This window comes from Carcharhinus amblyrhynchos, chromosome 16 (genome assembly GCF_965287045.1).
Source record: "Carcharhinus amblyrhynchos chromosome 16, sCarAmb.v2.hapA, whole genome shotgun sequence".
Classification (NCBI taxonomy): Eukaryota; Metazoa; Chordata; class Chondrichthyes; order Carcharhiniformes; family Carcharhinidae; genus Carcharhinus; species Carcharhinus amblyrhynchos.
This window is the reverse complement of record NC_137339.1, coordinates 6,484,971-6,500,584: the sequence shown is the minus strand read 5'-3', so window position 1 is coordinate 6,500,584 and position 15,614 is coordinate 6,484,971. Positions and strand designations below refer to the sequence as shown.

The 15,614-nt window shown below is 41.5% G+C and overlaps 1 protein-coding gene across 1 annotated transcript in view; it reads left to right on the top strand.

Moving 5' to 3' along the window:
- The window catches only part of LOC145353800 (serine/threonine-protein kinase 3/4), a 146,838-nt gene that overhangs the window by 86,010 nt on the left and 45,214 nt on the right, over positions 1-15,614 (top strand). Inside the window, exon 10 of the mRNA XM_080204616.1 lies at positions 10,453-10,613. Within this exon, the coding sequence (XP_080060742.1) occupies positions 10,453-10,613 (161 nt within the window). The remainder of the gene's footprint in view (positions 1-10,452; positions 10,614-15,614) is intronic.

The following is a 15,614-nucleotide window of genomic DNA, read 5'->3' as shown; positions in this document are numbered from 1 at the left end:
ACATAATCCATAAAGTAACAGTCTGAAATAAAAGGCGCTTATGAGTGTAAAAGACTTAGATAGCATTGTTCATGACCGCAGGACTTCCAAGAAATTTTACAGCCAATTAAGTACTTTCAAAGTGTCATGTTAAGATATCAGCTGATGGATGACTCTAGAGTGGAACCTGGCTTGATAGATCCTAACTTTTACTTTTTGTTTAAATACGTGGATGGTTACTTAGTAGAGTCACAGCAGTCAGTTGGTGATTTTTAACAAAAGAATAAAACATCTAATAAACAAGAAAAGATTGACGATAATATGTGACTCCTCCACTCGACTATGTCTTTACAGAAACAGTTTTGTGAGGTTGACACAAGTTATCTTACATTGCAGTGTTGTATCAGTACACCATCCATGTAAATCAATAGATGCAGTGTGGTCAGACACCTGAAATTTTGAAACCAAGAAACAGGTGCCACCCAAAACAATTTCTACGGTTTTTCATTGGTTCATCCCAGATGCTTGTCACGCCAAGCCAACTGGTCTCACTAGAACTCTGCCTTTCACAAGTTCGTCTCCAATCGCCACACTCGATAAACATCGACGGGAATCTTATTCCTAACTATGTTTTCTCTCAGATGTCTTCACCAGGGTTTCAGACTCCTTTCGACCTTCCTCCCCTGGATGACCGCATGCATTCAAGCTTCGTCTTCCCCCCACACACTGAGATACCCAGCCATGCCAACAGAACACCATTACACCACAGGCCCATATTAAGGAGTCACCAACCTTCTGGTCACCTTGGATCTCTGGCTTCCCGCAAAGCCCACTTTGCTTTCCATCTGCTTTCTACAGCTTTGATTTTTTAAAATTGGACCTCTGTCTGCTCCCCACTCTTAACTTCACTGAGCAGAACCTGTTTTCATTCTCTGTCCTTGTTCCTCAACTGCACAGCCTTCCTGAAACTTTCTTTTGTTTCATTCCCTGGCTTCTGAATCTGTTAAAGTTAATTACAAGTCACAAGTAAGGCTTACATTAACACTGCAAGGAAGTTACTGTGAAATTCCTCTAGTTGCTACACTCCTGCGCCTGTTCAGTCAATGCACCTGAACAGCATATCTTTCAGAATGTGGGAGGAAAATGGAGCACCCAGAGAAAACCCACACAGACATGGGGAGAACGTGTAAACTCCACACAGACAGTGACCCAAGTAGGAATCGAACTCAGGTCCTATGAGGCAGCAGTGCTAACCACTGTGCTACCGTGCTGTCCTGATTTGTAATTTAAGAAATGTGGCAGCCAACCTATGCGCAGCAAGCTCCCATAACCAACGATCAGTAATGAATTGAAAACCTGATTTGAAGGTGTTGGGTTGAGGGATAAGTATAAGACAGGACACCAACCCAGAGTTCTCCCACTAATATTCCAGATTTTGAATCCCTTCTGCTTTGACATAAAAAATTCTGGAAATAAAAAGCCAGCATCAGTAAAAGTGGCCTCCACCTACCAGTCAACAGTGCAAATTGGCTGCTGGGTTTCCCAGATCACAGCACTGACTACAGCATTTAATTAGCTGTACGGCACTTTGGAACTTCGAGGTTGTGAAAAGTTGACAGATAATTGCACGTTCACTCTTTCCTCTTACCAGTCCCACACCAAATCTGCTGACTCTGAAATGATCGAGCAACCCACTCAGTTGTACTAGTGCGTAGATTCCAGGAAGATGCGCCTCGATACGTCAGAGCTGCCAAGAATGGACAATTAGTAAAAGTTTTTTTGAAGAATACATACATAAAGACGTTACCTGAACCGTTACAACATCCCCATTAAATCAAGAAAGTAAAATCAGGCTTGGAAAAAAATAAGCAGCTCCTTGTGTTAAAAAAAAAAGCAAGACTGAAAGATGGAGCCTTTTAGATGTCAATGATAATTATGTTTGAGATTTGAAATGATGGAATTTCACACAATCTTCATACTGCAATTAGGAAATCTGAAAATGTCTTAAATGATGTAAACCTAACATGAAAATTTGACATCCATGGCAAGCCTTCTTGTGCTGAACTGTGTAATTCAGACATACATTACAGAACAAGGATGACTCCCAATCCCTTTTCAACATATTAATGATCAGTTGTCACATCTATATGATAAATGACAGTATTTAATTTCAATTACCGTTTCCGCTATGGCAATAATTTAAATTTTGATATAAATTTTCATGATCCATGTACGTCTACATGTAAAAACTAAAGTTTCCTTACATTTAGAAACTAGGATGGTTAGGCGCATTGAACCGAACAGGCGCCGGACTGTGGCGACTAGGGGAATTTCACAGTAACTTCATAGCAGCGTTAATGTAAACCTTACTTGTGACTAAAATAAACTTAAAATCAACTTTAAACTTTAAAATTCCTGGCACAAGCACAATGGCCTGAATCGTTTCCTGTGTACTTTTATCATTCTGTGATCTGATTCCATATATCAGGGAGCTTAAAGTAATCATTGTTTCATCTAATAGAAAAAGGAAAAACACAATCTGTTGATCTTGGCCTTCCCAAGCTCAACAAAAGTTTAAGTCTGAAGTTTGTGGGCTTGAGTCCAATTCCAGAGGCTCCATCCTACTCCCCAGCAACAATCCAAAGCTAAATAAAGACTGTTTGCAACCTTGGTGTGTATCTGACCCAGAGATGAGCTTCTTCCACATATCCAAGCCATAACTAAGTCTATCTACTTCCACCTCCATGATTTTGCCCTGCCTCAGCTTATCTGCTCAAGCAGTAGTTCATGTCCGCTTCTTCTAGACTTGACTATTCCAAAACACTCCAGGTCAACCTCCCATTTTCCATAAAGTTGAGTCCATTCAAAACTCTGTTGTTCGTATTGTAACACGTCCCAAGAGCCGTTCACATATTCCTCCTTACTGCCCAACAGTTGGTACCTGGTTGACTAGCATCTCAAATTCTCAATTAAATTCCCATCCTTGTTTCCAAATCCTTCTATGACCTCGTCCTCTCTGTCTGTGTAACCTCCTCCAGACTTAGAACCCTCCGCTATTTGGGCTGTTCCCATTTTGGCCAATTGAGCATCACCAATTTTAGTGAAGCCCTAAGTTTTCAAGTTCCCTCCCAAAGCATTTCTTTCCTTTTAAGGCAGTGTGTGTCAGCCGTGGCTTAGTGGTAGCAATCTTGCTCTGTCAGAAGGTAATGAACTGTGAAGTCCCACTGCAGGGCTTGAGCACAAAATCAAGGTTGACAGTATGGTTCTGATGGAGTGCCACACTGTTGAATGTGCCGTCTTTTGTACAAGACATTAAACTGAGGCCTGATCTGCCTACTCAGATGGATGTACAGACCCCGATATTATTTCAAAGAACAACAGGTAGCCTGCTGTCTTCCTGTTATCTTGGCCAATATTTATTGCTCAATTAATACAGCAAAAACAGATTATCTAGTCATTATGTTGCCGTTGGTGGGAGTTTGCTGTGTGAAAATTAGCTGCTGTGTTTCCTTCAATACAACAGTGACTAGACTTCAAAAGTACTCTTGTTTTTAATGCATTCTGGAACATCCTGTAATATGAAAGACGTTAAATAAATCCAAGTTTTCTTCCCCTTAAAACCTACCACTTTTATCAAGCTCCTAAGCACCTGCCCTAATATTTGAATGTGTGAAATGTTGTTTGATGAGGTGGATACAAAAGTCTGAGGTCACGCACCAACTGACTCAAGAACAGCTTCTTCCCCTGCTGCCATCAGACTTTTGAATGGACCCACCTTGCATTAAGTTGATCTTTCTCTACACCCGAGCTATGACTGTAACACTACATTCTGCAAGCTCTCGTTTCCTTCTCTATGAACGGTATGCTTTGTCTGTAAAGTGCACAAGTAACAATACATTTCACTGTATGTTGATACATGTGACGATAATAAATCAAAATCAAATCAAGGATATTTCATTGTGGCAAAAGTGCAGTATAAATGCAAGCTGTTGAGGATAAAACCCAGGCTAATACTTCACCACAATACTGAAAAACAAGATCTTGAAGTAAGAAGCTATCTTGCATAGCTTAATCAGACAGCATCTGTGGAACAACAACAAAATTAATGTTTCTGATAAAGAGTCATCCAGACTCGAACATTGGCTGTATTCTCTCTCTACAGATACTGTCAGACCTGCTGAGATTTTCCATCATTTTCAGTTTCTGTTTCAGATTGTAGCATTGGCAGTAATTTGTTTATAACTTAATCTAAGCTTGACTTTTATTGAAACAATAGTAGGCTGTTCCGAAAAATCTTTGCAGCAGAGAATAGATAAACGCAAAAAAAAGGTTTCGCACAAAGATCCTTGGAAGAGAAGTAAAAGATCAGTTAAACTGGAACTGCTGGTTGAATGCTCTGCAAAAGCAAAAAATAATCTCCACAAACATCGGACACAAAGCTGCCAAATAATTGCTTTTTATCCCTGCGTTAAGCATCTCCTGATTTCTGACTTGAGTTGAGAATAGTTTAGCAGTTTAAAGGATCCTGCTAGCGTCAGTACAATGAAAACCCTTTGAAAACAGAAATAGTGAATCTTCCACACACAATAGCATCAACGACTGACAACTTCAGTGGGATTCACCTCAAACCATTTGATAACTTTTAATAAATTGCTCGTAGTATCCTTACAGTGCAGAAGGAGGCCACTCTGCCCACAGAGCCTGCACCCACCACAATCTCACCCAGGCCCTATCCCCATGATCCAATACATTTACCCTAGCTAGTCCCCTTGACAGTAGGGGACAATTTAGCATAGCCAACTCACCTAACCTGCACGTCTTTGGACTGTGGGAGGAAACCGGAGCACCCAGAAGAAACACACACAGATATGGGGAGAAGGTACGACTCTGCATGGACTGTGACTCAATCCAGGAATCAAACCTGGGTCCCTGGCGCTGTCTGGCAGCAGTGCTAATCACTCATCCTTCATCGCTGCAAGCTACAATTAAATCTTTTCAAAGAAAGTAGAAAAGGCCTCGTGTTTTAAAAAGAAAATCAGGACAATTGTTCTTTGATAACAGAGCAACAATGCAGTGTAGATAAATGTTTTAAGGATGAAAGGGTTTCACAATTGAAACGCTCTGGTGGAAATGCAATGTGCAGTGAATAACTACGATGGTAGTTTCTTCAGTCATTCAGAAAGCACCCTAACCTCTGTTGCTTCAAACAAGGATTATTAACCTTGAAAAACAGACTTTTGGTTCAGCTTGAGTTTTTCTCTTTTACAGACCATTAGAAGCTATTTAACATGGTTACACAATTGCTACAGCTTTTGAAGTACTTGAGAGCTGAAGAAATTAAACAAGAACAAACTCAAATCTCATGTATAAATAATTTCTACTTTTACGGCACATTACTTCAGACAAACATCCCAAAGTTCTCCTAAAAGGAGCCAACAGAAGTGATTAGATGGGGTAATTGAAGGCATGGACCATCAAATTCAGTTTTTGCTTATTTTCACAAATTTAAATTCCCAGTATTACGCATACACAAAGCATCCACACTTCAGCCAAGCACTACAATGGAGGGGATGGTTTTAGAGCTGAAGGGATTCAGAGGTGGGGAAGAGCAAGACCATGGTGACAGTCAAAGGCACGAATTTTCAATTTGGGGCGTTGAGCGACTGGAGGCTAATGTAGATCAGCAACTATAAATGTGATGGGTGATTGGGACTTGGTGTTGGATTGGATTAAAGCAGTGTAGCTTCGAACAAGTGAGGGTTTGTGGAGGCATATGGGGAGCCAGTGGGGAGAGCAATGTAGTAATCAAATCTGGCAATGACAAAGTTACGTATGATGGGATACAAATTGTAATGCAAGATACTGTGAAACAGATGAAGTTACAGTATGGAATTACAGAACATCCTTAAAAACAGTTTATTTTTATGTGCATTGGAATAGGAGGATGTCATCCAGCCCTTTGAGTCTGTTCCACCATTGAGTTTGATCACGGTTAATCTGTGTCTTAAATCCATCTTCCTGCCTTGGTTCCGTAACATTTACCTAGCAAAAAAATATAAATCCAGATTTTTTCTAAAGCTGTAAATCCATAGCAGATCATTCTACTCAAATAGATTAAAGTTTATTTATTAGCCACAGACAGGCTTACAATGAAGTTACTGTGAAAATCCCCTCGTCGCCACATTCCAGCGTCTGTTTGGGTACACTGCAGGAGAATTTAGCACAGCCAATGCACCTAACCTGTGCAGCTTTAGACTGTGGGAGGAAACTGGAGCACCCAGAGGAAACTCACACAGATACAGGAAGAACGTGCAGACTCAGCACAGATAGTGACCCAAGCCGGGAATCGAACCCGGGGTCCCTGGCGCTAGGAGGCAGCAGTGCTAACCACTGTGCTGCCCTTGGGTATAAATTTACCAGAAGATTTCCAGCTCAAATCTCACTTGTCATTTCTCTTTCATATCCTGGTGGCATGGAGATTATTTTCAGCATTTACAAAGAACAAAACAGGCCCTTTGGCCCAACAAGCCCTTGCTGCAATTTTAACATCATGAGTCCCCCCTCCACCCATGACCCTTGTCTATGCTTATGGCATTCCACATTGAGGGAAGACTAATTTAGGGACAGTTTGTTACACCAATCTGCCTAACAGCCTAATTTTATTTCAGAATTGTGACAGTGTTTTTTCTTCTGTGTCTCTTTGTGAATTCTGATCCACTTCATCTCAGTGTTATATAGCTCAGAATGCACTCATGGCAATGATGCTTAAGGTAGGAAGGACAGAATCTGTAACAGTATAAACATACATATTAGAAGCTGGAGTAGGCCATTGAATTCTTCGAACCTGCTCCAACATTTGATAAGAACTGGGCCCCATTTACCAGTAACCCTGTGAGAGACCAATTGCTATTATAAAGCTTAACAGACTAGCCATAGCAAGACTGGATAAGTTCATACTTGCCTTTGTCCTTTCTTCCAGTTTTCGTTTTCTTTTTATTAGTGTCACAAGTGGGCTTACATTAACACTGCAATCAAGTTACTGTAAAAATCCCCTAGTCACCACACTCCGGTGCCTGTTCGGGTACACTGAGGGAGAATTTAGCATGGCCAACACACCTAACCGGCTTGGTGACACAGTGGTTAGCACTGCTGCCTCACAGTGCCAGGGACTCAGGTTCGATTCCAAGCTTGGGTCACTTTCTGTCTGCAGTCTGCATGTTCTCCCCACTGTTTGCGTGGGTTTCCTCCCACAGTCTGAAAGAAATGCTGGTGAGGTGCATTGGCCATGCTAAATTCTCCCTCAGTGTGCTGGAGTGTGACGACTAGGGGATTTTCATAGTAACTTCATTGTAGTGTTAATATAAGCCTACTTGTGACACTAAACTAACCTGTACATCTTTTGGACTGTGGGAGGAAACCGGAGCGCCTGGAAGAAACCCATGCAGACATGGGAAGAACGTACAAACAGTGACCTAAGCCAGGTGCTAACCACTGTGCCACCCTGCCATCATTTATGGAGAGTTTTGTGATCCAAATTACTTTGCTTACCTTTGTTTTAAACGTCCTTGTCCTCACTTTCTTTAACTAGTGAGTCAAGTTAACTTCATTGTCCCTCACAAGCTTTTACTCACCATGGTCTAGTACATGGTGTTCCAGTGTCCCTTGTAGGGCTGCCAACTCTGGTTAATTGTTTTCCTGGAGGTTTCATCACATGACCTCCACCAGCCACACCCCCAAGTGCCTGCCATTGGTCACCTGACCCGTCCATCCTTGTAATGTCAAGCCTCCTTGAACTAATTGGAACAGAATCTTTGTTACCCAACTCAATCATTCTTAACTGTTAAGTCAGTCTTTTCTTCATCTCCAATATTTTATTGTTAATAGATGGAATCCTTAGAGAAAGGGAACCCCTTCGACTTGTATTCCTAATGTGTGATAAGGATTTAGAAACCTCTTCTTTTCCCCTCAGGGCTGTAAGGTACCGCATTCACTAAGAGCTGGTCATAACATCAGCATGGAAAATGACGATATTTACGCTCGATAGTTCAAAATAAAACTCTCATTCTCTTTTCGAATTTGTTTTCCAACCATGGCATGATCCAGCTATCAATTATACTTGCCCCATAACTAACCTGGTAGTCCCTTCCATGTTGTGATTCCTGCTCGTGTGAAAAACTGCTGAAATTAGCTTTTATATCTTTCAAAGAACCAGCACAGGAAGTATGGGCCAAATAGCCTCCTTCTGTATTGAATCATGCGATAAACCAGCAATGTCTTTTCCTGAGGCCAATGTCTTTAGTTGATCTGGGCTTGCAGTGGATTCACACACCATAATTTCAGAACCCAGACTGAAACCTCCCACTCCTGTGACAAAAGTAGCTTTAAGTTATATTGGTGTTGAACGGTGTGAGGAGTCAGACAGAAACACCATGGAAATTTATGCACATAAAGAATTGTTGATGGTCTAGGGCTGCCATCATTGAATAAAAAATAATTCTCTTGTTTCTTAAGGATGAAATTGTATGCTTTGGACACATCCCCAATTCCTGACCAAATTTTATTTGGAAATGTGTCTGTTGTGCTTTGATGTAGGCAATGGAAATTAATAGCAAGTTATTCCTACCCTGATTCTGATTATCTCTGCATGGCTGCAGTGTTTTTGTGTACACATTTTTTTTGAAATATAAAGGATTGCATTTTGCCATTCTCTTGTTCTCCTGCATGATCTGAAGTGTGACATAATGCAGTAACTGCTATAGAAAATTCACAAATCACACTAACAGTGCAATGAAGTTACTGTGAAAACCCCCTAGTTGTCGCACTCTGGTGCCTGTTCGGGTACACTGAGGGAGAATTTAGCACAGCCAGTGCACTGAAAGCACATCTTTCGGACTGTGGGAGGAAACCGGAGCACCGGAGGAAACCCACGCAGACACGGGGAGAACGTGCATATTCCACATAGGCAGTGACCCAAGCCGGGAATCGAACCCGGGTCCCTGGTGCTGTTAGGCAGTAGTGCTAACCACTGTGCCACCCCTAATTATTAGGTAACACAAGTTTTTTGTTTAAGCATTTTGAATCATGGGGATGAGTTTGTAAACCGTGACTGTAGGACAGGGACATGGGTGCAAACTAATAAACAATAGCAAATTGTATTTCTTTGGCACCATTAATGTTTAGAAAATGTCCTAAAGCGCTTCACAGGAGCATTGTAAAGCAAAATTTGACACCAAGCCACAAACAGCTATAATGCCACAGATGGTCAAAAGCATCTTGAAGGAGGAATAAAAGGTAGAGAAGCAAAGAGTAGGGAATAAAGTCAAGAATTTAGAGCCCAAGCATCTGAAGGTATAGACCCCCAATAATGAAGCAATTAAAATTAGGGATGCTCGAAAGCTGGAATTTGATGAATATGCACATGTATGCTTAAAATGTAAGCCTTTTCAGTTAAAAAGTGATAGACTTTTGGAATGAACCCAAGTATTCCAACAAACAGACACGCTGTTGAAGCTTTTGTCTTGCACTCAGCAGAGCAGTTACAACAATACCAATAGTAAAGAGAACACAATTTATACTGCATGAGAATTGGACTCCATCAAATTTGGTCATAATGCTCCTGTAAAGTCTTTTTGGGATGCTTCATACTTTAAAGGCGTATTAAAGTTCAAGTAGTTACTGTTGTGGCCACAATGTGTGTGATAAAAGTGGACAAATGGGTAAACTGCCCCAGAGATTCTGTGCTACCCAGCCAACGGCTGCCCTTCTGATTCTCTCACCTCGCCCGATGAAGGGGCACTTAACTTCCATTTGCCTCCAATGTTGTGGGAAATCAAACACATCCAACCTTGGTGTTCTAGTGCACTTCATAGATTAGTCCCTTATAACCTGTTCCCCATTCAGTTATATCATGGCTTGTCTATATCTTAACTCTTCCCCCTCCCCATCCCTGCTCGGGTACCCTAATCCTTAGTACCTTGTCCTAAGATTGGTATATTTGAAATAATTTTGACTCTGCTCTTTCTTAAGCCTCTGATGAATCTCTGCAGCAAACAATGTCCCAATACCTTGCTTTCTGGAGAACATGTGTCAGCCATGAAGTGCGGTTATGTGGACAATATTGTCTGATCTTCCCACATCCTTCAATTCATAACCTCATTGTGCCTCTGGTGGAGGTGTATGTTTCCATGGGATCGGGCAGTGTTGGGTGAGGACAACGGTAAATGGCCTGGTAACTGATTGCCCACTTCCGTGACTTTTCAAGATGGATAGAGATGAAGATGGCCATTTGACACATGCTGTTTCATCTTAATTCTAAATTTGGTGGGCAGTCCTGAGGTGTTCACTCACGGCCTGAAAGATCAGCATTAACTGCTCAGCATTGATTATTCAACTTGTTTATTGAACCTTTTTAAACCCATGATATTGCCACCTATGTAGCTTTTAACTCGACCTATTTTTCTTTTACTTAAACAGGGAACGAGGAGACTGTGCAACAAAGTAAACCCTCCTTCCTGGAGTATTTTGAACAGAAGGAAAAAGAGAACCAGGCAAACAGCCACAGTAGTCGTAATGCACAAGCACTTCAGAATTCCTCTGATAACTGGAAGGTACCGCAGGATGGGGACTTCGAATTCGTAAGTAACGTAAAGATTGAATTCAGTTCAAAGGAGTGATGGAAAATTTTCCATTTTTTTACTTCAGATGATTGTACTGTTGCCTCTATTTGAGGATAAAAAGCTCATGTGGGTAGACTGGACTGACAGTTGTCAATCCAATATAGTGCTCAGGGAATGCTATGTTGATGCGCGTTGTCATTCAAATGAGAAAGTTGAACTGGGACCTTGTTAACCAAAGAGACAATGTTAAAGCAGCTCACAAAGTACAGGGCGTTCTCCCAGCGCATTAGGCAACATTACAAAACCAACATTACAAATACAAAAGGTCATGAATGTAGCCCAATCCATCACGCAAGCCAGCATCCCATCCCTTGACTCTGTCTACACTTCCTGCTGCCTCAGCAAAGCAGCCAGCATAATTAAGGACCCCACGCATTAGATACATTCTCTCTTCCGTTGGGAAAAAGATACAAAAATCTGAGATCATATACCAACCGACTCAAGAACAGCTTCTTGCTGCCATCTGACATTTGACTGGACCTACCTTGCATTAAGTTGATCTTTCTCTACACCCTAGCTATGACTGTAACACTACATCCTGCATTCTCTCCTTTCCTCCTCTATGAGCAGTATGTTTTGTCTGTACAGCGCATAAGAAACAATACTTTTCACTATGTTAGTACATGTGACAATAACAAATCAAATCAAATCAAGTCAAACATTAGCCCTTAACTCAAAGTCCTCGTTTTTAAAAAGTCACACTGCTCTTTGTGAGGCATTGCCATTGTACTCAAAAGTATTTTTTTGCACATTTAGGTTTTGGGATTGTAATGACAGACTTTTTAAACATCATCTATATTTTGTTTAGTTCTTTGCCCCAAGCACTCTACTTCCTTGCACAAGTATCTAGTTTAGAGTTCAGAGTTATTTTGATCAGTGATTTTTTTAATAACTTTTTATCCAGCCATTCTTAAATTCACAAGTTGTGATGTAACGAGGTTTACTTGAAGCGAATTTGTAGAAATTATGTGCAGTGGTTTAGATTAACAGGAGGAAATCCTATCTCTGGTTATATGCTGGAGGCACCCTACGTTTATAAATATTCAAGCTCTCTATAAATTGCTGAGTTCAGGCGTTTGTGGGAGTTCACCTAGACTTTACAGCAAATCATAGAATAGAATCCCTAAAGTACAGAGAGGAGGCCATTTGGCCATCGAGTTTGCACTGACCACAATTTCACGTAGGCCCTATTCCATAACCCCACATATTTATCCTGCTAATCCCCCCAACACTAGGGACATTTTTAGCTTGGCCAATTAACCTAACCTGCAAATCTTCTGATTGTGGAAGGAAACCCCCACACTGTGCCACCCTGCTGTCCCATAAATAGGCCTTTTGGCCCAACTGGTTTGTGAACCATAAGTGTGCTGGTGTACATGTGACACGTAAGTCACAATCCTATCACCATATTCTTCCATTCCTTTCTCCCTTATATGAAGATAAGAAATAAGAGATAGCCTTGCAACACCCTCCTCATTCCAAACCCCCAGCGAGCTCTACCATTCAATAAGATGATGGCTAATATTTCACCTCAACTATGCTTTCTCGCACTATCCCCCTATCTCTTGATTCTTTAAATGTTCAAAAATCTATCAGTCTGAGCCTTGAATATACCAACTGAGCATCCACAGTGCTCTGGAGTAGAGAATTCCAACAGTATATGCTTATCTAACTTCTCCCCTTTAAAGGTATTTGTCACAGGAGGTTTCATTGCAGCCTATCAGTGAAATGCATGTTCACATGCAAAGTGAAACAGTTGCACAAATCAGATGATTCAACCTCTTTGATGTCTTCAGAAACCCCATATTTTGATGAACAGGAGCAGTGGCTATGTTACAGGATTGGTAATCCAGGGGTTTAATGTACATAGCAGCTGGGGAATTTAAATTCAGTTAATTAAATAGATCAGGTGGTATTAGCATAAGTGACTGCCAGACTGCTGTATAAATCCATCTGTTTCAGTAATGTCCTTTAAGGATGGAAGTCTGCTATTCCTGAGCAGTCTGCCTTATATGTTATTCCGGACCCGCTGCAATGTGGTTAACCCTTAACTGTCCTATGATCTAGTCTGACAAGCCACTCGGTTGCCAAGAGCGAGTAGAGAAAGACAGCAAATGTTGGTTTATGCCAGTGACACCCACGTCTCCCGAATGAATCAGGAAAAGCGCACTGCAGCACACATTTTCCTACACGTAACGTTGTCCAAGTCTTTAGTTACTTTGAAGAGAACGCATAAATTATTGTCTGCTTTAGGTTTTCCTGTAAATAATGTCATTCTATCTTATTTTAGAAAAGGTTTGAATATTTTTAGCTTTTTATACAGAACACAATGAAAGCTTGTTGTTGGTTTGATCTCTCCCTGATTAGCCTTCCAGAAGACCAGTGTATTCCCCTGTATTGTCACTGGTTGTGAGGAAGGATTGCACATTTTTCAGCATTGGATTGCTCGATATGTGCTAATGCTGTTATTATGTCTGACTATTATTAAGTCTGACAACTCCCACAGTTCCTCTGAGATGGCTAAAAGTAGCATTCTGGGTTAGTGAGCCCAGATGTCTGCATCAGAGCAGAGATGAACAGGACACTGAAATGCCCAGTAGAATATCAGGTTGTTAAAAGTTATTTTGTGATGGGAGCATTTGTTGCTCATCTCCAGTTGCCCTTGAGGAGGTGCTGGGGAGCCAACCTCTTGAGCCTCTGTGGCCCATGCAGTGTCGGTACAGCCATGGCACTGTTAGGAAAGGAGATCTGGGAAGGATAAGCAATATAATTTTAAATCAGGTTGGTCTGTGACTTGGAGGATGGAGGCGTTCCCATGTGCCTGCTACCCTAGTCCTTCTAGGTGACAAACTTTGCTGGTTTGAAAAGGTGCTGTCAAGGGAGACTTGGGTGAGTTGCTGCAGTGCATCTTGTGCAGCAGAGACACTGATCCCACTGTGCATCAGTAGTGGAGATTGTGAATGTTTTTTAAGGCAGTGGGTGGCATGGCATAACTGGCTTTATCCAGAATAAAGCGGGTTGCTTTATTCTGGATGTGTCTCAGCCTCTTCAGTGCTTTTGGAGCGCCCACCCAGACAAATGGAGATTGTTCGATTACACTCCTGAGTTGCACTTTGTAGACGGTGGACAGGCTTTGGGGAGTCCGAAGAGTCCAAAGATGTGTAGGTTAGGTGGATTGGCCATGCTAAATTGTCTCCCAGTGTTCCAAGATTTGTAGGTTAGGGGGATTATTGGGGTAAATATGTGGGTTACGGGGTTAGGGCCTAGGCCTACGAGGATAGGGCCTGAGTCTCCTCTATCAGAGAATTGGTGTAGACTCAATGTGCCTCCTTATACAACATAGGGATTCTATGATTCTATTCTGATTCTGAGAGTTTTTTTTACCAGAGGATTCCCGGCCTCTGACCTGCTCTTGTAGCCACGGTATTTCTACAAATAGACCCATTAAACTTTATGGTCTCTCATAAATCATAAAATCCCTACAGCACAGAAGGAGGTCATCTGGCCCATTGAGACTGCACCAATCCCACTCAGGCGCTATCCTTGTAACCTGACATATTTACCCTGCTAAACTCTCTAACCTACACATCCTGGGACACTAAGAGGAAACTCAGCATGGTCAGTGCACCTAACCTGCACATCTTTGGACTAAGTGAGGAAACTGGAGCACACGGAGAAAACTCATGCAGATGCACGAGGAAAACATGCAACCTCCACACATAAAGCGAACCAAGCCAGGAATTGAACCTGGGTCCCTGGAGCTGAGGCAGCAGGGCTAAACACTGTGCTACCCAAATGACGTGTCACTTTCCTGAAAGCACTAACCTGGGCCAAAAGCAGTGTAATAGAATGCAGACTGCAGGCCCAAAGTTTGCATCCGTTTTACAAATGCTTGCAATGGATTATGAATCATCATGTGTGATTTTTGTTTTGTATTTATATCATAAACATATGACAGCCACTAATAAATCCAGTAGGGAATTGAGAGGAAACCTCTTTATCCAGAGCCTGGTGAGAATGCGGAACTCATTACCACTGGAGTAGTTGAGGCAAATAGCAGAGATACATTGAAGGAGAAGCCAGATAATTACCCAAGAGAGAAAGAAAAATTAGATCATTTTTGATCAAGTAAGATGGAAGGAGGCCCTTGTGGAGCATAATCACCAACAGGGATTTATGAGGCCTATTTCTATGCTGTAACTTCTATGCAGTGATGTACTTAATATCCAAATTTCCTACAAGTTATTCATTTTGACCTCTTTTTATTCAGAGAGCTAGTGTCAATGAGGATTGCTGCACTTGAAAAGTATAAGTGAGCAGAATGAGATCTTCGACAATAGAAAAACATATTGTTGGTCTGCACAAGTGAAATGGGTTCTCAGTCTACTCACGAGCAACAGCAGCCAGTCCTCCCAAAGTTCCCTGCTTTACTCCAAATGTTCCTTTGAACTTACCGTCCACAGTTTATTGCTGTCATGGGGCTCCCTCTGGAGTAAGGTGAAATAACCCTGGTGTCTTATCCATCTGTACATGATCACTGGAGTCTTACTGACACAGTCTCTGCATCTACCCTTATCAAACCTCTCCATAATTTAAAAGATCTATATCAGGTCAATCGTTTGTCTTTTGTAAAGAAAAGAGGCTGAGCCTCTTGACTCTTTCCTGATCATTCAAATCTCTCCAGTTCTGATACCATCCTTGTAAATCTTCTTTGCGCTTTTCCCGGTGCCTTTATTATCCTTAAATTTCAAGTGGTCTATACTTGGCTTCATTGAAGTTTTGTTTTGTGTGTTCAAAGACCACAGTACAAATTCTTAACCTTCTATAATTCCCACTGAAGTACTTCTGGAGATGATGGGCATTTAAAGCCTCAAATGAGACAATTTTCACAATGTGCTTCTGATCATTAGAGTAATTGGACCTTGTTGACTCAGAATGCCAGAAAATTGTAATTCTAAT